General features: G+C 38.1%; 1 protein-coding gene across 1 annotated transcript; it reads left to right on the top strand.

The window, feature by feature from the left end:
- The first annotated feature begins 297 nt into the window (after positions 1-297).
- On the top strand, positions 298-22939 carry LOC136265781 (uncharacterized). The gene is made up of 12 exons (XM_066060699.1): positions 298-626; positions 1691-1810; positions 3215-3280; positions 6530-6606; positions 9104-9185; positions 9272-9478; positions 9543-9749; positions 12020-12139; positions 12565-12630; positions 20764-20825; positions 21486-21564; positions 22657-22939. The coding sequence occupies exons 1-12, from the start codon at positions 378-380 to the stop codon at positions 22798-22800; spliced, it is 1479 nt and encodes a 492-aa protein (XP_065916771.1). The 5' UTR covers positions 298-377; the 3' UTR covers positions 22801-22939.
- The last annotated feature ends 2890 nt before the right edge of the window (positions 22940-25829 follow it).

Below are 25829 nucleotides of genomic sequence, written 5' to 3'. Positions count from 1 at the left end.
ATGAACCACCCACTCACATAATTATGACTTCTGATCTGAAACATGAAATTAATTCATTCCATCTTTGATGGTGCATGTAGTGAAAAAAGGAAATGTGAGAATTGCTGGGAAGCTTAAGGAATAAAAGCTATAATTATGTGACCTTTAGCCATAGTCTGGCACCACACATAAGTAGAAATTAATCAGTAGTTTTCTTCAGTTCAGTTGTCACTGGGTTGCTAGGAAACCAAATTCGGGTGACTCCCCACGCAGGAAGTAATTACTTAAATCATAATGTCACGTGAGTAATTTTATAACACGTGCTTTATCAGCAGTTTTTTTTTTTTTTGCTTTGTGTTACAGTTGTGCTTGTTTGCGCTGGAGTGCTTTTGCGAAACATGAAGCTGCTTATTCTTCTTGGTGTGTTGACTTATTCGATAGTGGCCAATGGACTACTCAATTGCGAAAACGCCACAATTGATTTCCAAACCAACAATTTCGATTGTTACGTAGCGTTTGTAAATGCTGCAGTACAAACTCTTTCTGGTGGAATGGTGGACAATGATACAATTGAACTTTTGTGCGTAAATGAGACTTGTCGAACCGACCTAATGCATTATGCTGCCGCTTGTCAATCAAACGAAACGGTAAGCGAGTGTGAAGTACAGTGTTATACGTAGCTATAGGTTATATTATGTCAATGGTCAAATTGAAACTCGGTTAGAAGTAAAGCGAAAGTTTCATTTTCAGTGGAACAAAGTTGACCTATTGGTACAAACTTAAAATAGTAATGTGTTTAAAAGTGATTGAATTAGTAGCCTTATATGGCTGTGGTCATTTGGTTGATCTACACGGTAGTTGGCGCCTTTGTGCAAACAAACTGGGCATAGCCTATTGGGCAAACAGACAAACCACCCATGGATCAAATACATCAAAGTAGTATTTACAGCGGATTTTTGGGGTCAATTTTTAAAGACTTGTGTGTGGTGCTGACTGTTGACTGATGTATAATATGTTTATGCACTTGAATTTGATCCATTAAGCACATAATTACTATAAGATGGCTATTGGAGTTTGGAGTTACTTTCAATGTTTTCCCTGCCTACTCATAAAACATAATGGCTGGTTACACGTAACTACATTTTTAGGTGTAGTATTGGTGGCATACAGTTTGATGTCCCTACTAGTAGGAGTTTGTTGATCATGTAAAATGACTCTAAATCAACAGGTGCACCACTACTGGTCTGATTTCAATATCAACTTTGGCTTGTGGTTGTTGCTGAATTATGATGTGTCTTCGGTTTGTGGTGTCATTATGCAAGCTGTTGTTGATACAATGACAACATTCAGATGATGTAAAATTATTTCACATTTACAAAAGAAGTGTTATTTCCATGAACTATAAAGCATGTTTAACATTTAGGGTCATTTACTGAGTGTTTTGGTACTGTAGTATGTGATGTTGAGAAGCCTGTCACTAAGCACTTGGATGTTTTCTCAACCAAAGCTGAGCATGCTAATGTATGAGTTGGATGGAGTGATTATGTTTAATTAATTTAACCCATTGACGCTGGTGACTACTGGCCGAATCGCCAAATTATGTTACATACATATTGTTAACCTTACTATACACAGAACTACTTAGTATCCATACAATATTAAGGTTTTTGTATTACATGTACCAAGTGTTATTTACATAAAATTATTTCAGATTACAGCACAAACTAGTGCAATACTGTTAGGATGTATTGCACTACCGGATAATATGACGGAACGATGTTTTGATAGGGTGGCAGCAGCTGGAGGTCACATGCAAGTTCTCCAAAGTTTGGTAAGTGTGGTACTGGACATAGAGAAAAAGGGCTACTCTCATAGAATTGTGCTGTAGCATCAAGTTATTTTGTAATGGAAAAGACATGTAGTTTATGACCTCCAGAATACAACAATTGTTAGTGTTAGCACTATCTCACAGATATAAAACTTACAGAATGTCCTGTGAGGATGGCTTGTCTTAACCCACAGCAGAGTTAGAAATTCATGCTCTTGTTTTCAGTGAAGGCTTAGCTGTCAGGTAGTGTGTGTGTCAAGCAAGCCAGATTTTATTGTTACACAGCAAAAACCACATGAATTAGTATTTTATTTATTCTTATACTGCATATAATTCTACAAGTTATATGAGAGAGTAGGACACTGTTTCTTATGTACCATAAAGCCACCGAACCTCAAAGGCAAATTTCAGGGTACGCATCTTATAAACCCATGGTGCATTTAAATGGCTGGCTGTAGTACATTTTAAATGTACCATGGCCTTGATGTGAGAACAGTACTGCTAATTTCTTTATATAAAACTCTAGTTGAAATAGATTGTGGGAATTAATTATTGGTCACGTGATGAAAACCATGCATCTGATTTTGCATCCTACAGCACTCAGGCGGAAGCGATTTGTCACCCTTGCCATCCTATGAGTTGAGAAACGTTGGTTTAAGGTGAGAACTAATGCTATAGCATATTCACAAGTGGTTCACAGCATTTTCGAATATGGGCCACGCCCACTTTTCAAGTAACATGAGATAAATGCACTACAGTGAGCTTAAATGTTGTGAACAGTCTGTAAAACAATGCAGTGGCTTTAAAATGCGGTACCGCCCAAATGCAATGTCGTGATCAACAATTGCGCACAATTAAAAACTCACTGAAAAGGGGTGTGGCATCCAGTTCATTTGCAAGTCTTCATCCCTCAACTGGAAGGATGAAAACTTGCGAGCAAAATGGCTGCCATGCCCCGTTTTCAAGCAATTTTTTAATCACGTTTAATTAGTGCTCACGATGTTGCACTTGGGTAGTAATGTACTTGTAAAATCACTTAATTAAACTTTTCTGTGGTACCCTTAGGGCTTGACTGTTCATGTTAACAAACGTAGTCAGAACGTTAGTTGCTGTCCCATAATCAAATTTCACAAATGAATTTCACAAATTGGTCTATATAATACATTCAGTGGTCAGTCTCGCCTGCAAACTCTTAGCCTGCAGTTGGCATGGTACATATCACTTGTATCACGTGCCCTCGTGATTTGCCTGATATGTGCACCCATGCTCGCGGCCCTGATTGCCCTCTAGCTTGGGTGTACATATCAGGTAAATCACTCAGACCCATGATACAACTATTACATAACGCTTAAGTGTGACACTCATCAGACTCACTATTTTTAGTGTATTGTTATGATTCATGTTTAGATGGGAGTTCAAACAGCTTGTAGCTCACAGTACTTATTTGGGATGTGCTCACCATCCTGTATGCAAGTAAGTTATTGGTACTTAGCAGGTGTGTGCGTGTGTGTGTGCATGTGTGTGTTACATGTATTGCGTGCATGTGCATATTAGGGCATGAACGAATGTTGATTTTAAACATTCGAACATTCTCTCAAAATCCTTAACGAATGTTTGAATGTTAAAATTCTACCAAATACACCAAACACCCATCACACGTCAATTTTTGTAATATACAGTACTATAATTTATTGTGATAGTTATTGTAAATATTTTGACAAGTGATAAAAAAGACATGTACAAGTAGACACCTCTTATATAGTTACTTCAAGTCACAATCAAGTCTACAGAAAGTCCAAATCTTAAAAAGGTAAGGTAGTATAACTGTACGCGAGTCAAGAGTTCAGTAACAAGTCAGCCAACAGTTGGAAGTTTTTATTTAGAAAAACAAACGCATCTACATTTTCAGGTTTAAGACAGCCTCGTAGATTGATCACTGTAAGCCCAGCTGTTGAAAACAGCCTTTCACTTGCTGTTGATGTAGCCGGCACACATAAAATAGACCTAGCCACTCTAGACAAGTGTTTGAATCTAAGTTCATTCATCTTCCACCATTGCAAGGGATTTGTATTCCTGGGAACCACTTTCTCAGCACAATACTGGCTGACTTCATCTTCACAATCATCATAAGGATTGTCATCTCTTTCTTCACCAAGAAGGATGTCAAGTGCAGTTTTAGTCTTCTTGCTTGGCGACTAAACTGGTGCAACATGTATTGAGTCTGCTGACTCCGTCAATTCTTTCATCAGCCTTGTAATCTCAAATCTAACATCAACCTTCAGCTCGTCATCCAAAAACTTCAAGTTACGGAATCTTGGATCAATAGCACTTGCTAGCACTAGTATTTCAGTAGGGTTTAAATAGTCGAGCCCCCATCTTCATCGTAAAGCAATAGAAACCTTTGTTTTGAATTCCTTAATGCAGGAAGAATCATCATGATTGACTTCCAGTTTCGTAATCGGCCCATGTACAATTGGCAGCACACCAGAAATTGACACATTATTTTCTTCACTAAGGAACACTAGCAACCTCTAGATGCTCAACACCTTTGACAAATCCTCCAGAATGACGCAATGTGCTGGTGACAACTGTAGGTATCGATACTGACATTTTGTCACACTCTCATCATCAAGCACTGCAGTCAGAGGCCACCTGTTGTGCAGTATACTCTGTATCATGTACAATGTACTATTCCATCTAGTAATGCAGGCCTGCTGCAACTTCTTCGGTTCAACAGACATTGCTTCTTGTCGTCTTCTGAGTTCAGCAGTGGCAAGAGCACTGTGCTGAAAGTGTGTTACTAGCTTCTTTGCTGCACCTAAAGCTTGTGAAATGGCAATGAGACTCGAGCCTTCTTCAATACAAAGTTGCAACCGATGTGCAGCACAACTGTAGCTCTGACAGTTACCAGTCTCTTCATGCAATTTGTCACCACCCAACTCCATGTTTGAGCACTGGTCATGTACCACTGGTAGCAGGTGTTTCTTCTCCAAACCGTAATCTGCCATCACCTGCTGCACTTTCTCAACAATGTTGTCTGCTGTATGGTGCTCAGGGGAACACAGGTAACCATATTCCATCTGCTGGTAATAAAGTGACAGGTAAGTGATAAATAAGCATCATAGGCTCGACTGATCCAAATACCTGTTGTAAAAGCAAAGAACTCCACCTCTGTTTGAAGGTAATTTTTGATGGCAGCCTTTCCATTTGCATACTTCCTTCTTGCCACTACAGCAATGTGTGTAGCGGATGGCACACGATATCCAGGTTCAACATATTTCATAAGAACCTAAAACCCTATTCCTTCTACCATGGCAGCTGGGCGAAGATCGCGTACAACCATGTCAGCGATGTGCTCTGTTATTCTCTTTGCACGACCCTCCGGGCACTTAGCTTTTGATAAATATACATTTAGACAAGGTTGATCCTTTAGTGGATGCAACTTTAAAGGGTGAGCATGGATCAAGTGGTCTCACAAATTACTGGTTCCTCCGTGATAAGCGTAGACTTTACACAAGGCTTTCTGCCCCCTTTTCACGAAGAATTCCCGTACATCTGATTGTTTTCTTCGGCTGAAGTTGGTGGTATCAGTGTCATTCGAGGTGTCATTTTCCTCAAGGTTATTTTCGTGGCCTTCCACCATTTATCATCGTCACATTTTTTGATAGTGATGTCATGATTTCGATTACGCGCGCGCTTGCAAACATTCGAATCTTGGCTTTTCCATTCGAATTTAGTCGGCCCATTTGAATTTTACTACATTCGAATCATTCGACGAACATTCGACATTCGTTCATGCCCTAGTGCGTGTGTATTGTATTTGTTTGTATTGTGTTTGTTTGTATATGCATGCATGTGTGTGTATGTCTGTACATGCAGTGTATGTATGTGCACATATATATATATATATATATATATATTAGTGCTGCCACGTTATATTGATAGTATCGATATAACAAGGTGGTGATATAGCCAATCACTTATATTGATGTATCATGATATAATATAATGATGTGGGGGAGGCCAGACATATGGTATTTGGAATTTAATTAAGGTATATGTTGATGGTTTAGTGGTGGACATGCCAACCCCAAAGTAAACTGAGGTTTGAAGGTTTGTATGAAGTGCCAGCCACTTGAGTCATGCGTTTCACTCTAGAAATCTATCCTGAAATAATTTAAGTACTGTCTACCTTGCTTAACTCCATGTGTTATCTATCGCCAAATGGATTTCGAGACAAGTTTGACATTTTAACTGCTAGTTTAGTTTCAATCACTTTGCACAACACGACTCTAATAAATTCGGACAGCGACTCGTGTGTGCCAGTTCTATGCAAATACAGCAGCAGCAGAACACGTAGCTTTGTAGCGATCATGTAGTAAAGCACATTAGTAAGTGTTTTAGTTTAGTTAGTTGTTCTACAGTGGATACTTTGTGTTGCTCAATCATCACGATCGCATGCTTGGCAGAGTTGCTGCAAGGTGAGTGGTATATAAGCATTATAGAGGATGTAAATAGCAGTAAATATTTATAACATGGCTAATCTTGTTTACCTGGAGAATTGACTGTTGGTCCGGTCCGGTCCAGTCCGGGTTTTCATAACCCCCTGTTTCAACTGCATCGCAGTAATAAAATGCATTTTATTTGCAAATGTTACAGTTAGTTCTGTATCGTGACATATGTTCATATCCCTTGAATACAGAGTTTGTGTTGTCCTTTCAGAACCTTACTATGCTGATCGATCAGTTGGGATGCTGCTACAGTGAGTATCTTAGATTTGCTGATTCAACACTTGATAAGTAAGTTGTCATTCTCCTTTTCACATGCATTCCATCCCTAGAAAATGTGTACCTTCAGTTGGTGTCAACTTGTGTATGTGGGAAGGGATGTGTGTTTTGAATAGGGTAAATATAAAAAATCGCACCCCATATATATATATATATAGACGTACCCCTATGCAAAATATTCTTCTATACAAAGAGGAGTGCTTGTACTAAAATAGTGTACCCCTACATCAAAGCAACATCCCTTTATACTATAGGAGAAATTTTGCATAGGGTATGCAAATGTTTCCCATATACATATTACAAGTACACGAAAAAGTTTGGAATTTTCAACTAGAGTAGGGACCATAGCACATCGATAAAAAGTACTGAAACAAGTTGGAGTAGTCCATGATATTAAATCACTGTAAAACAATAAGAAGTGTTATCTGCACAGTAGGGATATAAGACTTCTTATTGTTTTACAGTGATTTAATATCATGGACTACTCCAACTTGTTTCAGTACTTTTTATTGATGTGCTATGGTCCCTACTCTAGTTGAAAATTCCAAATTTTTTTGTGTACTTGTTTGTTAACTTTTTTTTGTAAATAATTTTATTGTGAATGGTGAACCCATGCATACTGCATCTGAAAAGGCACTGTGCGCCCCAGCTATATCAATTATCATCTGAAAAGTGAAGTATCCATTACGCTTCATTGTCAGCTATGTTCAACCCATTACACAGCAGTACGAATCAAGAACTGTTTGAAAAGCACCTCTGCAATCAAAATAGCCACGATGAAAATTAAGGATGATTTCCCTTTCGAAGGGAAGCCATCACGTGCTCGTGCCAAATTGACACCTTTCCTTGTCAGCAAAGATGAATCGGACACGAAGGAGAACACTGGTAAGTCCATGAAGAATGCATTGTACGTACTGCGGTATGCCAAAAGACACCTGTCAGGCCGAAGCGATGTCAAACAGTGAAAAAATTAAGCCCTTAGCCGTTATCGAGTTACGCTTGTCTGAAGGCATCAGTCAGTCAGTAGAAAATTCCATTGAATAAAAAAAATTTAAAATTCTGTAGCAACTTGTTGAAAGCATTTTGGGTCAATCTGAAAGTTTGTTTGGGCTAGTTTTACCTCACCAATACTGCTTCATTGTTGTAAGGGAAAATTGAGGCTGGTTTTTGGGTGATATTATTCCATGGGCCACGCCTACTCCTTTGTGGTCCCTACTGTACAGCTTAGAGGTGTACCGATATACCGATACAGACATTTCTACTATATTGGTGGGAGCCGATATTGCTGCTAAAAACCGATACAATACACCGATATACAACTGAACCATCTTGAGGACACTGTCCAATGATCAAGCCACATTATAAACTCTATTATTTAGCTAATAAGGGCGGGAAACAGTAGTTATCTTCCTTGTCTAAAAGCAGTACGCAATGCGAAGCCATCTAAGTGCATGGATACTTGCTGTTTTGTTGTCACAAAGCTTACCAATCATACAACAAACACTCATAGTGGTGGGCCTGGGGAACAGCAATAAGATGAACCAAGAGAACAGCATAAAACAACTAGCCATCTCTACAAGCCATTAAAATATTTGTGGGTGCCTTATAGTCTGAGCTATCAATAGAGGCCACACCACCATGGGTAACCAAGCATAGCCAATAATCTTAAGACTGTCTCTTCAGTAGTAAATAAAGTTGAACATGGCATATCAAATATAAATAGCTACACTTAGTTATATCGGTATATCGGATCGGTTCAAAATTTCCCTATCGGTACACCTCTAGTACAGCTACTATCATACTGTATGATAGGAGAAATTCTGTGTACCCCAAGCAAAATTTATTCAAAGTGTCCTCGTAAGAAAGGATTGCAATCAACACTGGTGGCAGCAACAAACAATTGCATAGTGCTTGAAAGAGGTGCAATTCAAATATTCATGTACAATGTTATCACTAGTCACTTGTTGAAGTGTATGATAGCAAATACTTATCACTACCTATGGCAGTGAGATATGGCATGATATGGGACGTAATGCAGAAGAAGGTTTTGTACAACTAGGTAAACAAGGATATATCAAGACACACCATAGTGTGTCGTGCGGCCAAGTACAGCTAGTGCGGATGTGCGACAGGCAAGTGTGTATTTTATAGGAACCAAGAAAAGGCCATTTTCATGCATCCATAGCTCGATAATGGAAGGATGGAAAATAACCATTTTTGCTGTGGAAACTCCCACAGGGTAGGGCACCTCCCATTCCAAATTTGAGGTGAATCCGTCCATCCTTTTTTTTTTTTTTTTTTTTAATATCCGAATAGCAGATACGTACATTGCATTGTGGCCAATTGAAATTACCCTGAAACTGCATTAGCCAAGTTCTAAGCATTGTTTGCCTATATTGTTTGCCTATATTCATGTGTCAAAAAAGTTTCTATATTAAATTGCAAATCCTTTGTGTGTACTTCTACAAAGTATTATGAGAAGCCATTGTTACAGTGTTCACTGTTGTAGCGAATTTATACAGTTTGGATACGCAGTTGCTGTTAGAGATTACTTTCAACTTTGTAGCATTCAACCCCCAATGTTTTGTCAGGTAAGTGTGTGTGTGTGTGTGTGTGTGTGCGTGTGCGTGTGCGTGTGCGTGCATGTTGTCAATACATCTATAATATTTCATTACAGAATGGAACTGTTCCACCTCCTAATCAATGCTCTGCAGCTGTTCAAGCATTGTATGGACCAAATGATAATTGTGCAAGTGCAGTACGAATGGAATTAGCTGCTAATTCTGATTTTGATAATATCTTTGATCCAATGACAGCCATTTCAGGATGTCCTCGGCGTGTCACTGCGGTTATCCGTTACTGCAGTTTTATCAATGACACACTTGTAGGTGTAGCAGTCATCCTTTTATAGTTTATTGCTATACACTGTGTATATCTACTTCTTATAGCAACTATCATCTTGTGATTTGGAAAGTGTGAATCTGTTTGGACCTGAAGATTTCTGCTCCAAAGCTGCAATTGTTATTCTAAATTCTGACCTTACTGATCGCAATGCAAGACTCAGCTTCAGAGAGGCGAATAATCTTTTATTATCGTATTGTGGTATTATTGGATGTAGGGAGCGTCTGGAAAGGTACTCAACAACATGTTTAAATGTAAGTGAGCGTGTGTGTGTGTGTGTGTGGTGCATTTGATCATCGGTGTTTTTTTAATAATGACATTGTTTCTACTTGATGCATGTTTATTTAGAGTTTAAGGACAAATGCGATGCAGTATAGTTCTTAGTAATGTAATATATCTGTTATAAGTAATCGCTTCATTAACCCTCGGAGTACCAAAGGGTTGCTGTAGTTGTCTTGTGCAGCTCTGTGCGAATTTGTTGTTATCACTTTAGCTGCTGCATACTGCATTCACCATAGGGCAAAAACTATGAGATAACTCTTAATGAGTTAACCAATGAAACATGCGAGTTGTTCTGCAAGCTCTTTATTGAATTGTTATGGGCAATATTGGCCTTCCTTGCTTCTTGATGAAATTTTAATTTGACTATATTTGGATCATGTGAATGCGCTATTTCATGATAGAAGGAGGAGTGGCCAAGTTTTACGGTAAATACATTAACTGTGCATACAAACATAAGAGCGGAAGTCCCTCCAGTCTTATTCAAACAGGGTATAGCCTTCAAGATCAGTAGTCAGAGCCTGAAATAACGAGAGTGAAGTGTATAATTAGCCACCTCCTGTCTGCATCAGTTTTTGTTCCATTGGGTGACAGGAAACAAGCATTGTACTATAATAATGATAGCCTAAAGTCCACATGTTGTCACACAAAGACTAAGTTACTACACAGCTATTCACTGCTGCCTTGTTTTGTACAAATTGAAGTCAAAGCTACTTAAGTTGTTCATTAGGTACAAACTTCATTTTTATACCTGGTTTGTGTGCTAATCAAGGTAATATTTGTGGCCCTGCTATAGAAAATGGGACTATAGATTATATTTTCCCTACTTTAGAGTTAGGTTTAGGGAATAACCGTGATAATAATTTTACAAATTGCCCTGCTAAATGTAGCCATCTGAAGTTGTCAAGCAATAAATCGCAGATCACTATTATGCACATTTACAATGAAGCACTACTGTGCAAAACCCTCAGGGAAATTGAATAAACATATCTCCAGATCCGTAGTGCCAGGTGACAACACGTTTACTGGTTTGTCCTTACATACCAATTTGAAAAGGTAACTTTTATTATACCGTGATCTCATTAGATGGGTTTTATTGTACTGAAAATATTTGTAATACAAGCAGCCTGGCTAATCCCATTACCGAGTAAGACAATCAAAAATGCAATGATAAGCAATTTGACATGCACACAACGCTAACGTTTGCAAGTTGCTGCATGGTTAGTTGATTTGCATGGATACAAAATAGCTGGATTTACAATAGATTTGAATGACTAATAAAGTTGTTTAACTTTCACGAGAATGCAGATTGTGTAAATAAATATAAATATGCAGAACTCAGTTTGTGGTATAGGTTATTAATGGCAGAGGAGCCAGTATAGCCACTCTATTATACACAATGCAAGCAGACTGGGAGTAATTTGCTCAATGAATTTGCTGTATTGTGCTTGGCATTCCACTTTATAAGGTGTACACCTATAATCTGAATTCAGCAGTTTCCGTTCATTTAATTGGCCTGATTTGGACTTGCTGATTGATAGAGTCAGTTAACTATAGCCTGAACTGTTTTTATTTTATTTTTATAGCTGTACAATGCTATGGCTATGGTAGGCTATTAAACAGGCAGCTTCAAAGCAGTAACTAACAGCCGTGTAGCTAACATGTACAGGTACTATTTGCCAATGTGGCCTCACCTACCATTGTATTTGACTGGTTAATAGTCACGGCTCGTATAATAGCCACCCCCAGATAGTAGCCGCTCCACTGCCTAGAATTATTGTCATAAGAGCCCCGCCTTGTATCTTGATAAGGTTAATACTGATGCAAGTGTTGATAAGACATGTTTGAAGCAGAAACCAGGCAAAGGAGTTGTATTGAGCCAGGAAATACCATTTTTGAAAGAAGTTTAAAAATGAATGATAGTATTAAAGGGTGATTAAACAAGTCAGTTACTGGTAAATCATAAATGCCATGGGCTGCTACTGCACAAACCCATAGTAGCCGTAGAATTTTCCTTGCTGAAACTTATAGTACCCATGGCTATTAACTAGTCAAATACAGTACTTCATTTATCCATCTGTTAATTAACTCATGAGATTGTGCTATGTCAATAGTCCTGTCCACTACAGTAATGGAGTAGATTGCCCACTCCACACAATTATTTATCTAAGGTACTACCTTCTGGCACTCATGTATTGCACATGTATCACTTCTATAAGCTACCTTGTATTCTCCATGTGCACAGGAAGAAGATGCTACTCAGATAAGGGTGTTCGTCTCAGAGTTTGGCTGTGCTAGGAATAATAGAGGAAGCTGCCTTGCTATTCAGCAAACTGGAGTGCTAGATGCCCTTGAGGATTCCTTTGTAAGAATTTCTATATCTGTGTGACTTAATCTGTACTTGTTACGCATGCACACACACACCACACACACACACACCACACACACACACACACACACACCACACACACACACACACCACACACACACACACCACACACACACACACACCACACACACACACACCACACACACACACACCACACGCACACACACCACGTACACACACACCACACACACACACCACACACACACACCACACACACACACCACACACACACACCACGCACACACACACACACACCACGCACACACCACACACACACACACACACACATACACACACACACACACGCACACACACACGCACACACACACACACACAGAGAAGGCACCAAGCACACAAGCATTATGTTTTCAAGTATGTTAATGATAATAGTTTTCTTTTAGTCTTTAGTAGATCCAGTTGGTATTTGTGCCTCAGCTACTTTGTCATGCAGTGATCAATGTAAACAGGTACTGACATAATCTGTATGCAGTATGTATACCATGGTTAAATGCTGTGGCATTTATTAACCTTATTATGTTACCTCTAAAAACCAGGCGCCCATGCAATTAATACTATCCCATTCTAACTAAATCGATAATTAATCAACCTACACAACTGTCTTAGTAGGATTTTGTGCTGTAGCATCTCTGATAATGCTTGGCCTCAAGCTACTTTGCCATTCCGGTTAGGAGGCTTGGGTTTGCGTGAGTCCCAACGCTCTTCACATCCAGCCTTTTTTGGGTTCCTGTAATTCAGCCCAGATTTTGGTGTCCCGTTTAGTACCAAATTTTGATGTGACTTCCTTTTTTCCAGGTGAAAATTATGCCATCTCCTATTTCCAAAGTCTATCCATCTTGCCTTCTAACTTATCTTCCCAAAATGACTTACAGACTTCCCTTGATGATCAATTATTTGCAAGCATTTTCAACACCTCCACAATCCGTGACCAGGCTCGTTTACGTGCTGTTGCTCACTCTTATGGTGTCAGCAGTGGCTGGCTGAAGGCCATCCCTCAACCAACATTGGGTTTGGCCTTTTCTTCACATGAGTTGGTTATCGCTGTCCGTTTATGGTTGGGTGTTCCTCTTTTCCCATTGTTACCACTTTGTACATGTTTGTCTGTCATAGATCAGTTTAGTGACCATCTTCTTGGTTGCTCTCATGGCCCACTATGTATCCAACGCCATGATGCTCTTGTTTCTATAGTACATCATGCTCTACTGCAAAATCACCCTGGTGTTCTCCGTGAGCAAAGCATTGCCTCTGATCAATCTCATCCTAGGGACATTTACCATCCTGATTTTACTCTAGGCCGTCCTGCTTACTTTGACCTCTCTGTCAGGTGTACAACTCAGCCTTCCTTTATTTCCGCTGCTGCATCTAAGGCTGGGATAGCTGCTGCTGCCGGTGAGGAGGCTAAGGATGACCATTATTTGGAAACTGTTAACAACCATGGTAATGAATTTTTTCCCCTGGTTTGCGAGTCGTTTGGTGTTTGGACACCCTTTGCTTTATCAACCTTATCCACGATTGCCGACCGTACCACTGTTAAAAGTGGTATTCCCAGACAGTTAGCAAGGAAACAATTGCTTCAGCGCTTGTCAGTTACTCTCTGGCGATATAATGCCAAAGTGATCCTGAGGCATTATGGCTTATGCCCAGAAGATGGCACAGACTTGTTGAACTAAGTTATTAATTAAGGTTGTTTTGTAGTTAAGGTAGCTAGTTTTGTAGTTAAAGTACTTAGTTTGGTAGTTAAGCTAGTTAGAATTTTGTATAGCATATTTGTGGTTATAATTAATCAACCATGTATATAATTTAGTTTATATCATGCTATAGTTATTATTAATTCAGCTAGATAGTTAGATTTGTAAATACTGTAATTTAGCTTATTTTGTAATTCATGAATTATTTTGTAATTCGGTAATTATGTTCCTATGCACTGCTAAGGAAGCGTAACTATAACAAACCACTTTAAACCACAAATTGCACACAGAAGTATCTTCTAAACTGTTTTATAGTGTGTCTATTGTGTTTTCTCACGTGAATTGTTTAGAGAAAGCCTCAAAGCTGCCTTTAATTTTTGTTCACGTAAGCACAGGTAATGCCCCCTTTCAACTCGAAGGATACGTTATCACTGGTAGCCTAAGAGGCCTTCAACGTTGTTTTACAGTTGTTACACATCTATAAAACTGAAAGAGAAGACCATTCACAAAGTATATGAAGAGTTACCATACCCGTATCTCATAAGAGTTTAATTCAGGCTTAATTTAACTTTCTTTTCTGGCATTCTGACTGCTTTTTACCATTTTAAAAGTTTTTGCTCACGTGGGTACGTACGGACAAACAAACGTAGGTAGGTACACACACACACACACACACACACACACACACACACACACACACACACACACACACACACACACACACACACACACACACACACACACACACCACGTTTTTTACAAAACAATTTCAATAAACCAGGCACATGCCCACATGGTTTAAAATTGATGCAACAACTACTGTATTCAACTACTCAATGTTCAAGAACAATGTTTATGCCCCTATTTTTACAGGTTTTGGCAATCGAATTTATCAGTTTGGCAAATGAATTTGTCCCCTTGGTAACTGAATTCATCATTTTGGCAATTGGATTTGTCACTTTGACATTAGAATTCATCGCGTTGCCATAAGAATTCATAATCAAGACACACGGTAGTGTGTCGTGTGGCCCAAGAAGCCGGCGTGCCACCCGTGAGTATATTAACAGAAAGAAAGAAAATGCAATTTTCACACCTATGTAGCTCTGTGATCCCTTATCCGATTTGAACCAAATTTGGTACAGACGTGCCGGCCAGCTAGGGGAGTCTACACACCAAATTTGAAGAAAATCACTCCAGCCATTTCCGAGATATGAGCGAACAAAATTTCATTTTAATTTCTTCATTTTTTTCTTCTTCATTTCGCACACTTGGCAAAATCCGCCATAAAACATGAATGCGTGCTCGGATCGGGCTGAAATTTGGCACACTTAAAGGGCTCATTAAGGCGGTTCTCTGTACCAACTTTGGTAGGAATCCGATGAACATTCACAGAGTTATGACCGATTATTTGCATAAAATAAGGTTGAAGGTCTGTCGCGCCTACAGGGTAAACTACTTTGAGGAATCAGTTGAAAATTGATATGTAGATGGAGCAACCATCGTAGGAGTGCCTTTTTGTGGTTTGAAAGGAATCGGGATAAAGACCATGGAGATATGACACAAAACCCAACCTGTGTCAAAATTACGCGATCGATTTTTATGAATAAAAATCTATTAGTTTTCGTGTCTACCAGGCAAATCGCTTAGAGCAGCAAGCTGAAAATCAGTATGTAGCTGGAATAATCATCATAGAAAGTCCTTGCAGTAGTATAGAAGAATCGGATTACAAACCACTGAGTTATGATTCGAAAGACAACTACGTGTAACAAATGCGAGATCGAGATACTCTAATAGAACAGTCACCCTAATAAAGTATTCAGCTGCATTTATAATTTACTCAATTATATTACATTGCAAGTTATTCTGTAGGGAATTCAGCTACAAACAAGTCATCCTGTATTCAGATCAGCCAGAAGAAGATACCTAATAGAGAGTTCAGCTACAAAGAAACCATCATGTAGAGAGTTCAGCTCAAACAAATTGCCCTGTAGAGAGATCAGTTAGAAGAAGTTACCGTGTGGAGAGTTCAGTTACAAAGAAACAATCATGCAAAGAGTTCAGCTGCAAATAAATCACCCATTAGAAAGTTCCGCTATGAACAGATCACACTGTAGAGAGTTCAGTTAGAAACAAGTCATCTTGTAGAGAGATCAGCTACAAAGAAACTACCATGTAGAGAGATCAGCTGCAAACAAATCACCCTGTAGAGAACTCAGCTACAAACAAATATGCCCTGTAGAAAGATCAGCTAGAAGAAGTTACCTTGTAGGGAGTTCAGCTGCAAACAGATCACACTGTAGAGAGTTCAGCTACAAACAAATCACCCTGTAGAGAGTTTAGTTACAAAGAAACCACCATGTAGAGAGTTCAGCTGCAAAAAAATCAATCACTCTGTAGAGAGTTCAGCTAGAAGAAGTCACCTTTTAGAGAGTTCAGCTACAAAGCAACCACCATTTAGAGAATTCAGCTGCAAAAACAATCAATCACTCTGTAGAGAGTTCAGCTAGAAGAAGTCACCTTGTAGAGAGTTCAGCTGCAAATAAATCACCCTGTAGAGAATCCAGCTACAAACAAATCACCCTGTAGAAAGATCAGCTAGAAGAAGTTACCTCTAGAGAGTTCAGCTACAAAGAAACCACCATGTAGAGAGTTCAGCTGCAAACAAATCACCTGTAGAGAGTTCAGCTAGAAACAAGTCACCCTGTAGAGAGATCAGCTAGAAACAAGTCACCCTGTAGAGGGTTCAGCTAGAAGAAGTCACATTGTAGAGAGTTCAGCTACAAAGAAACTCCCATGTAGAGAGTTCAGCTGCAAACAAATCACCCTGTAGAAAGTTCAGCTATGAACAGGTCACCCTGTAGAGAGATCAGCTAGAAACAAGTCACCCTGTAGAGAGTTCAGCTAGAAGAAGTTACCTTGTAGAGAGTTCAGCTGCAAACAAATCACCCAGTAGAAAGTTCAGCTATGAACAGATCACCCTGTTGAGAGTTCAGTTAGAAACAAGTCATCCTGTAGAGAGATCACCTTGAAGTATCACCTTGTAGAGAGTTCAGCTACAAACAAATCACCTATAGGGATTTCAGCTAGAAGAAGTCACATTGTAGAGAGTTCAGCTACAAAGAAATCATCCTGTAGAGAGTTCAGCTATGAAAAGATTACCCTGTAGAGAGTTCAGCTATAAGAAGTCACCTTTTAGAGAGTTCAGCTACAAAGCAACCACCATGTAGAGAGTTCAGCCTCAAACAAATCACCCTGTAGAGAATTCAGCTACAAACAAATTTCCCTGTAGAGAAACCAGCTAGAAACAAGTCACCCTGTAGACAGATCAGCTAGAAGAAGTTACCTTGTAGAGAGTTCAGCTGCAAACAAATCACCCTGTAGAGAATTCAGCTACAAACAGATAACCCTGCAGAGAGTTCAGCTAGAGTCAAGTCACCCTGTAGAGAGAATCCTGTAAAGAGTCCATCTACGTACAAGCAGATCACCCTGTAGAGAGTTCAGCTACATTTCAAGTCACCCAGTAGAGAGATCAGCTGCAAATTATCCTGTGGGGATTAATTGACATGTAATAAATATATGCAAGAGTTCATAATATAATGAACTCTTGATATATGCATTATATATATAATGTGTACATTTACTGATAAAATCAGAATGAGTTAAACTATTTATAAAATCTGCTTCATCTTTTTCTTTTCCTGTGGTAAAGAAAAATATATAGGTTAAAAAGCCCCAAAGCTGGCCATAGGCCGGCTTTGGGATATACAAATACAAAAAGAAGTGAAATCTAATCAAAAACAGCCAAGCTGTAAAAAAAGGAGTGCGGCCCTTGAAAAGGCTATGGTGAAAAAATGTGAAATCCAAGGTGGCGGCCAAGAAATGGCTGTGATGGTAGGTTAATGGTAAAAATTTTAATAACGACAATTCAGGTGAATTTGGTGCCGCTTGGTCAATTGGCACAAAATTCACCTGAATTGTCGTTATTAAAATTTTTACCATTAACCTACCATCACAGCCATTTCTTGGCCGCCACCTTGGATTTCACATCTTTTTTCACCATAGCCTTTTCAAGGGCCGCACTCCTTTTTTTACAGCTTGGCTGTTTTTGATTAGATTAAGTTGTCTTCAAGAAAACAACCACTCACCACAAAGTGAATCATTTTTGCCATGGCGAGTTACACTTGAGACACCAGAAGGTAATTGAAGCTGGTTACACGTACCAAGGTGATAGCTGTCTGGCAGATTCATTAGCTTTTTAGCGAGTGACCACGCCCATTACTAATGGCGAAGTACAGCTGCTACTAATGCTAAAGAAGTTGTAGTGGAAGAATTATCACCTTATAAAGAGTTGTTGACAGTTGTACCTGAACAACATCTTGTAGCAGCTGCTACATCTCGGACTTATTCTAATGCCAAATTCTAATGCCAAAGCAATGAATTCAAATGTAAAATTGATTGTAGTACCACTCAAGTGCAGCTACCAATTATTTAACCAAGGAAGTACAGTATTCTGTTTGTATGATAAAGTTAAAGCTTTTAGTTTTTGTTCACCTTTGGGTTGAAGTGTGTACATAAATGATGCACTTGTGTGATTGAAGTGATCTTGATACATAGAGCTGTTAATGTTATTTCGAGCCCTGCTTCATGGCACCTTGCAATATTGTTTAAGTGTAATCAAGCCTAAATGTGTCTTTTTTTAAATTAAATTTGTATTTAGTGGAATTTTTTAGTGACTGACTTATGACTTTAGAAGATAAGTGTAACTCAATGATGACTAATGCTAAGGGCTTGACATCACTACCATACGACAGACAATATTGCAAAAGGAGAATTTGACAAATTCACAATTGATCAGTTTTGACGAATTAAAATTTGATGAAATGCAAGAAATCACATATCTACATAGAAACTGACTTGGGAGCAATTATTGACCTTTGACAAAATAAAATTCGACAAGTGTAACCAATTTGTCAAATTCGTCAAACTTTTCTATCGTATGGTACAGCCTGACCTGTTGTGACATACCACAGTAGGTACAATGCATGGGATTGCATACATCCCTTGTGTCCAGTTCCTTTGACTGGTAGAGTCAAATCACTGGACTGGACTGAATTTTGTATTTTATTCTAAAACCAGTATTGCAGTTAGTGTTTTTTAAATTTAACAAACCGCTTTGTCTACGATGTCAAAGCTGACTTGCTGGGGATGCCTGAACTCCCAATAGTCACTTTTTTATTATTATTATAAAAAGTTGTGCCACCATAGCCATAGTAACAGGGGCCAACAGGACTAGAGCCCCTCCATTTTTTTTTGTTTAAGGAGAGGGCCCCACAAGATACTCTAATGGAGCAGTCATGTACTCAACCCTTAAAGCCATATTGGTCTATGCACTGGAAATGCATAGGGCAATAATTTTACCATAATGCATTACTGTAAACAAAAGCACTGTAACTTCCATACAGTAAGCGCTACACAATTTGTATCATTCTATCCATGATGCCAGTAAGGAATAAAACAGTACCTAGGATTTTACCCTTTGGTAAAAGCGAAAGGTCTAAACTCACTGTGAATATAAACTGTCACAAAACACGAAAGCAACTTGTTAATACCTTTAGAAAATGATTATTTACACTTGTCTAAGGAGCCGATTGAATAAACTATCCATTGATATAAAATTTTCAGTTAATAACATTAGACAAGCTTGTCTGTATTGGCTGTTTAGAAGCCATTCTTTAAGCATGCGTTACTAGTATTATTTATGCATTTTACGTACTTTAAAAAAATGGCCGATAGATTAACCCATGCGGCTTTAAGGGTTAATACTTTCTGATGCATTTTCTAATATATTTTAGTTAAAATTATTACCAAATTTAGAAGGGTCTTTGTGACAAAAATAGGAACCCTCATCCTTGTATATCAAAAGATCAAAATATGCAATAATTTAAACAACACAATTTACTATGCCAAACATGTTAGTCTTTCGTACTCTTTAAACCTGTCCTGCAACCCCATGTGAATGGCGTCAGATAATATAACTAGACAGATGCAAACAGCATCGTGGGGCGAGCCTGAACATATTTAATGGGAGTATGCATAGCAGCAATAGTGGTCATATACAAATCTGATAACACAACGTAAAGCATAAGCAAGCAAACAATGTTATTGTTGTGTGATTGATTCATTATTTTACATACTAATTCTGCCTTCTCTGCTGCAAGATTGTGTCCCTTTGCCGAGCATATCTTGTTTGGTTTCTCCATCGTCTTTCTTCAGTTTCTTCTGGTGTTTCTCGGTCCCTTCTCAATCTGTACAGCTGTCTCCTTCTTCTAAGCCGTTCTTCTGCATTCATTTAGCCAACCTTAGGTGATTTTCATATTCACGCGCTGATACACGTGTTTCATACGCTGTAATCTATGTCGTATATTTCTCCGTGACATGGTCGATGAGACGAACATATATGGAAGTGCTGTAATCTACTTCGTATATTTCTCCGTGACATGGTCGATGAGACGAACATATATGGAAGTGCTGTAATCTACGTCGTATATTTCTCGGTGACATGGCCGATGAGACGAACATATATGGAAGTGCTGTAATCTACGTCGTATATTTCTCCGTGACATGGTCGATGAGACAAACATAAATGGAAGTGCTGTAATCTACGTCGTATATTTCTCCGTGGCATGGTCGATGAGACGAACATATATGGAAGTGCTGTGATTTACGCCGTTTATTTCACGCTAAGTCCGTTTATTTCAGGGTCTCTTTCCGATTTCTTTTGTGGTTTTTTGGGCATGGTCGCTGAGACGAAAGTTACGTGGGCGACTCGCTAGTGTGGGGCTCGCTCAGGCTCGCCCCAATAATTGCTTTACTGCTATAATTGTATTTTTGTAGGTGATCCGAAGTGCTATCAGCCGAACTGGATGTTGTGTTTTTGAACTAGCTAATGCTGGACTGTAAGTATAACATTATACACAATAAGTGACTGGGTCTGCAAGAGTCTGGCACATTCATGCAAGCTTAAATTTACAGTACAATGTGTGAAATACTTGTGTATTATTTTTAAAAATTCTGTAAATGCTTTGTTCATAGTGAAGAAAGGCAACCCCCTGGATATCATCTTATTTGTCTACTTTCATAAATCTTTGTTTCATTGTAATACACCAAGAATACGCAAATTATGGACGTTCATTTACTTATGTTGAAACGATAGTGTGCGATTAGCTTTTCTGCACTTATTTCATCTTTGTAGTGAAGATAGGCTATTCAAGGACAAACTTACCCAGTAATCAATTCCCCTATTAATTGCAAAGCAAATTTCAACTACATATGTCATTCTGGTTGTAAATTATGACTGTTTTAGTAAGTATATGTAATTTAATTTCTCTATACTTGCTGTACAAATTGATTTTTCTGCTTTTGCAACTTGATAGAGCTGTAACTCAGGAAGCTATTGGCATGTGAGACTGAAACTGCCAGAACATATACTTGGCTAAGTAGATTATAATATTTAATAAACATTGCAGGAACTTGGAAAATGTGCAATTGTGTCGGGTTTTTTGCAGATCCAGTCACATAGAAAAATAGTTTGTTGAGTTATATTATTGTTGTTCCAGGCAAGTCATTAATCTGCCAATTTCTGTTGATGATGTGTTTCAGGGGTGTGGCATTGATAATCCCGGAATGTGTGATGTGGTAAGTGATATTAATAGAACCTAAATGCAGTTATCTAGTCATCGATTATCCAAACTGTGAACGTGACTGTTCTATTAGAGTATTTGTCTAAAGTGTGTGTTCTACTAAAGTAATTGAGCTCTGTATATAAATAAATGGGCTTCTATTATCTGAACTTTTTGATTATCTGAACACACCAATGAGTTTGGATAATGGAGGGACCACCGTATACTAAGCTATAAACATGTCTATTTATATGGTCTAATTTATGCATGCGTTTCCATATAGATGTACATATGTACATAGAAGTGTTCCTGAACCTTTAACTCGGTACACAAGAAGCTTTAAAACATGATCACTGTGTTCTCTACCTTATGTATATGATTACTATCTATAGATCTGGCCAGTAGGTGGGTACATACCTTGAAGGAGGTCAAAGGAGCTTTATTGTAAAGTTTTCACAGAATTTTGTACATTGGTTCTTGTATATAACTCTCTAGATATCAGCTATATTATAGACTTTAATTCAATTTACACTTCATATGTCATTCTGCTCATAAGTTACACTGTTTTAGCAAGCACCCTGTGAGTTTTTCCCTATACTTGCTATAAAAATTTGATCTTTCTGGTGCTGCTTTATTGGGATACCTATAACTCCCAAAGTTATTCCATATGAGGCTGAAACGTTGCCAGAGCATACACTTGGCTAAGTAGATTGTAAATATTTAATATACAAGAATTTTTAATAATGTGCAATTGTGTCTGGTTTTAGTAGAACCGGTCACAATTAAGTAATCTTTATCTATATAGGCATGGAATTACAATGTCTCTGTTTATATGTTAGATGAACTGAACATTTTATTGACGTTTGTACACAATTTAAAATGTGCGTCCCAAACACTAGTTACACAACTTGCAAAGAATGACTGTTCAAATAGGGTGTTTATCAAAGTGTGCATTCTGTTAGCATAATACTCAACAGGCTTATCCCAAAAAAAAAAAAATTCTTAGGAACAAAGGTATTCAGATAACTGAGGATCCATTGTTCTCCAGAATGTTCATGTGTATGATGTGTTAAAAGCATAATATTACTGTGACACGTGCGACCTACAGATACCTGCAACTCTGAATGGTACAACTGACCCCAATACTGGTGACAATAATAATAATGGAGGAGGTGGCGGAGGTGTTGCAGCAATGATGGCCTACAGCTTGATGGTGATGTCCTTGAGTCTACTGACATTACTGTTCATCTGAGAAGACTATGTCTCGAATTGTGTGTATATAGTGTTTACCTGCATTTGATTTAGGTTCTCAGCCAGTTGTTTCTTTTGCACATTTTGTATTAATTAACTGTGTAAATCTGCAGACAGACACAACAATTGTTACTTTGAAATTTTTTTTGTTGACAGTTGCAGCTAATTTAGTGAAACTTTATTATATCTTTGTTGAGACTAGCTAAGTCATGTCTCAAATACAACTTTTCAGTAAAACCAGGTTATTACTGAGACCATGTTTCTTGGTCCCACAAGTGGCCCTATTATTTTTAATACAAAGCGTATGAAGGGATTAGGTTAAAAATGAAAACTGTAAGGTAGTTATTTTGTATGTTGTTAGAAGTCACATGGCTACACTGCCTAATATAGCAATGGCTCTGCAGCAATAATAAAGTTGCAATTGGATAAGGCACTGCATATATTATGGGCTTTCTAGCCACAACCATTGCCCTAAAATAGCCTCCTTAAGTGTTGGTTAGGTATAGGCCAAAATAGTCAACACGTAGAGTGATACCAAACCCTTTCAACAAATTTCTGTAGAATTTTATGTAACTGAATTTTCTGCTAACTGATCATGACTAACTGATTCCTTCAGCAATGCATTACTCGACTGTGGTTAGGCAATAGCTATGTGCTTGATTTCTTAGCAATTTCAATTGCAAGTTGGTATTATCATCTAGGTGATAAATTATATACACTATCTTGTACTATATTACAAGCCTTGATTTGACTGTTTCATGTAATTGTAATTTTGTAAACATTAGATAGAACAATTTCAAATTCTTGACATTTATTTGATTACAAAGGATGATACTGAAGACTGCTTGAAGTTAATAAACACAAAAACTGGACAGTTATAACTATACAATTATTGCCTCCACTTTATCTCTACCATATCATGTTACAGTATTATTCTGTTGCAACAGTAAGTGTTGGACAGCCATAATCAAACCCAAATGCATCTTCAGAGTGACTAAGCATTTCCAACCAAAATAATTTCTCCTTGATGTTATAAAATTATAATTGTATATGTGAAAGTTCGGTGTCAGCTAGAGCCTCCAACAAGAACTATACTGGTAACTGATAGTGTGTATATACCATAATAAGAGTACCTCATCAACCTGTAACTATTCATCAAACTTCGAGATGCACAAGTGTAAGTGTTCTAAACCAAAAGGTTTCTACATTACTTTGTTGAGTGCATGGAGAAAGAAATGGATCATACCTCAAAGAGGACAAAGGTAAGTATAATACTAACCACAGTTGAATTATGCCTGGCTGAAGATATGCTAGCTGGTAGAGATATAAAAGTTTATACAATGAAACCCCCCTAGTGGCCACCTCATTAGTAAGGCCACCTTGTTATAGTGACCAGGCCCAGAAAATCCAGATGTATCTTCCATACTATATTCCATTGATTTGAGTAGGACCACCTCATTATTAAGGCCAGTGGCTACATACTGCAAGACCAAACTGGTAAAACTAACAATATTCCCTTAATACAGGAGCCAGCTGAACTGACAGTCAATGTATCACTGCAAGTGTTGCTGCTCCTGAGTACCTGCCAAAAGCTATGCCAATAGTTTAGCAATGTGCTTCATGCTTTTAGCAGCCATTATCCCTCAAATAATGAATAATCCTATCTGTGTGTTATGATGAAACCTGTAGTATACGTATGTTACGGTATGTAGCTGTTACAGCAACTATAGCCAGGTGATGAAAACCTTGATAATAAGGCCGCTTTGTTTATGGCCAAATTAATGAGGTTTTCGTTATTAAGGCTACCTCACTAATAAGGCAACTTATTGTGGGTCCCAAAGGTGGCCCTATTAATGAGATTTCACTATGCATTGGTATATACTAGTACTGTCACAGATTTTGTCATCAGTAATCTGTTCTAGTTATAGTCTGGCAAGGCCTCCTCAAGATATTAGCCATAAGAGATTATATAGGACTTCAACACCACACGGAGCAATGAGGATTAAATTAAGTGATCACTCAAGATCATAAAGAGTAGCTATACATGCAGTCATGTTTTATTTCCAACAAAATTATAGTTTGGCATCACAATCCAACTTCAATGACAGTTGTCCTGGGGTTTACTAATAATTCTGTTCCTAGTGCTATTATCAAATTAAACAGACAGCATGAAATCTTGTAGTAGTTTTCCCCACACTCTGTGTCTCAAAAATGCATGTGATGATGAAACAACTAAATCATCCAATCCAACTGCAACTTTGTCATAGCTGCATAGCATGATGCAGTGGACATGAATATTGTTGTAGTTGTACTACAGTGAATCATGATTGTACAATCAGCAATAATAGTAGTAGGCCTGAGTCGAATGTGTTCAAAATTTTTTCTCAACTGCTTTTGGGAATTTCCCAAACATTTTCACCTATTATACTCTTCAGCATTCCCATTATACTTGCAGTATGCTCCTAGGTTAACAACTTTTCTTACAATTATAATTTTAATCAGTGAATGCTCTATTAGAGTATTTCACTACAAAATAACTGTTCTATTAGAGAGTATCTACGTGTGTAGGGGTAGGTCAAGGGCTTGAAACACTTTTCAAGCACTTGTATAAATGCTTAAGTACAAGTTCAAGCACAAATGCTGCAATTGAGTAAATGCTTCAAGTACAATTATGTGAAGCACTATTTAAGTGCTTGATATAATTACTTAATTCCTTTATTAACAAACTTATATCAACATACATAATGATGCATGCATTTTAAGTACTATTTTTACAATGAACAAACATCAATCGGTAAAAGTTTCATCTTTCAATCTGCACCTCTCAGGCCTGAAGACTTTCCCTACTACACTGAATAATTGTTCTACAAGTACACCTGATAGAACAATTATTCACATTTGATAGCACCTTATGGATGTTAAATGAGAAGCTCATTGGATCAAAGACTTTTGATAAGAGCTGGCAGCTTTTGTGCTTTAAAATGTGCACTTTGAATTAAGTACCAGCACAAAGCACAAATGCTGCACAGT

The sequence above is a fragment of the Dysidea avara genome, chromosome 9 (genome assembly GCF_963678975.1).
Source record: "Dysidea avara chromosome 9, odDysAvar1.4, whole genome shotgun sequence".
Lineage (NCBI taxonomy): Eukaryota > Metazoa > Porifera > Demospongiae > Dictyoceratida > Dysideidae > Dysidea > Dysidea avara.
The sequence above is the reverse complement of the archived record's forward strand: the minus strand, read 5'-3'. Positions and strand labels throughout refer to the sequence as shown.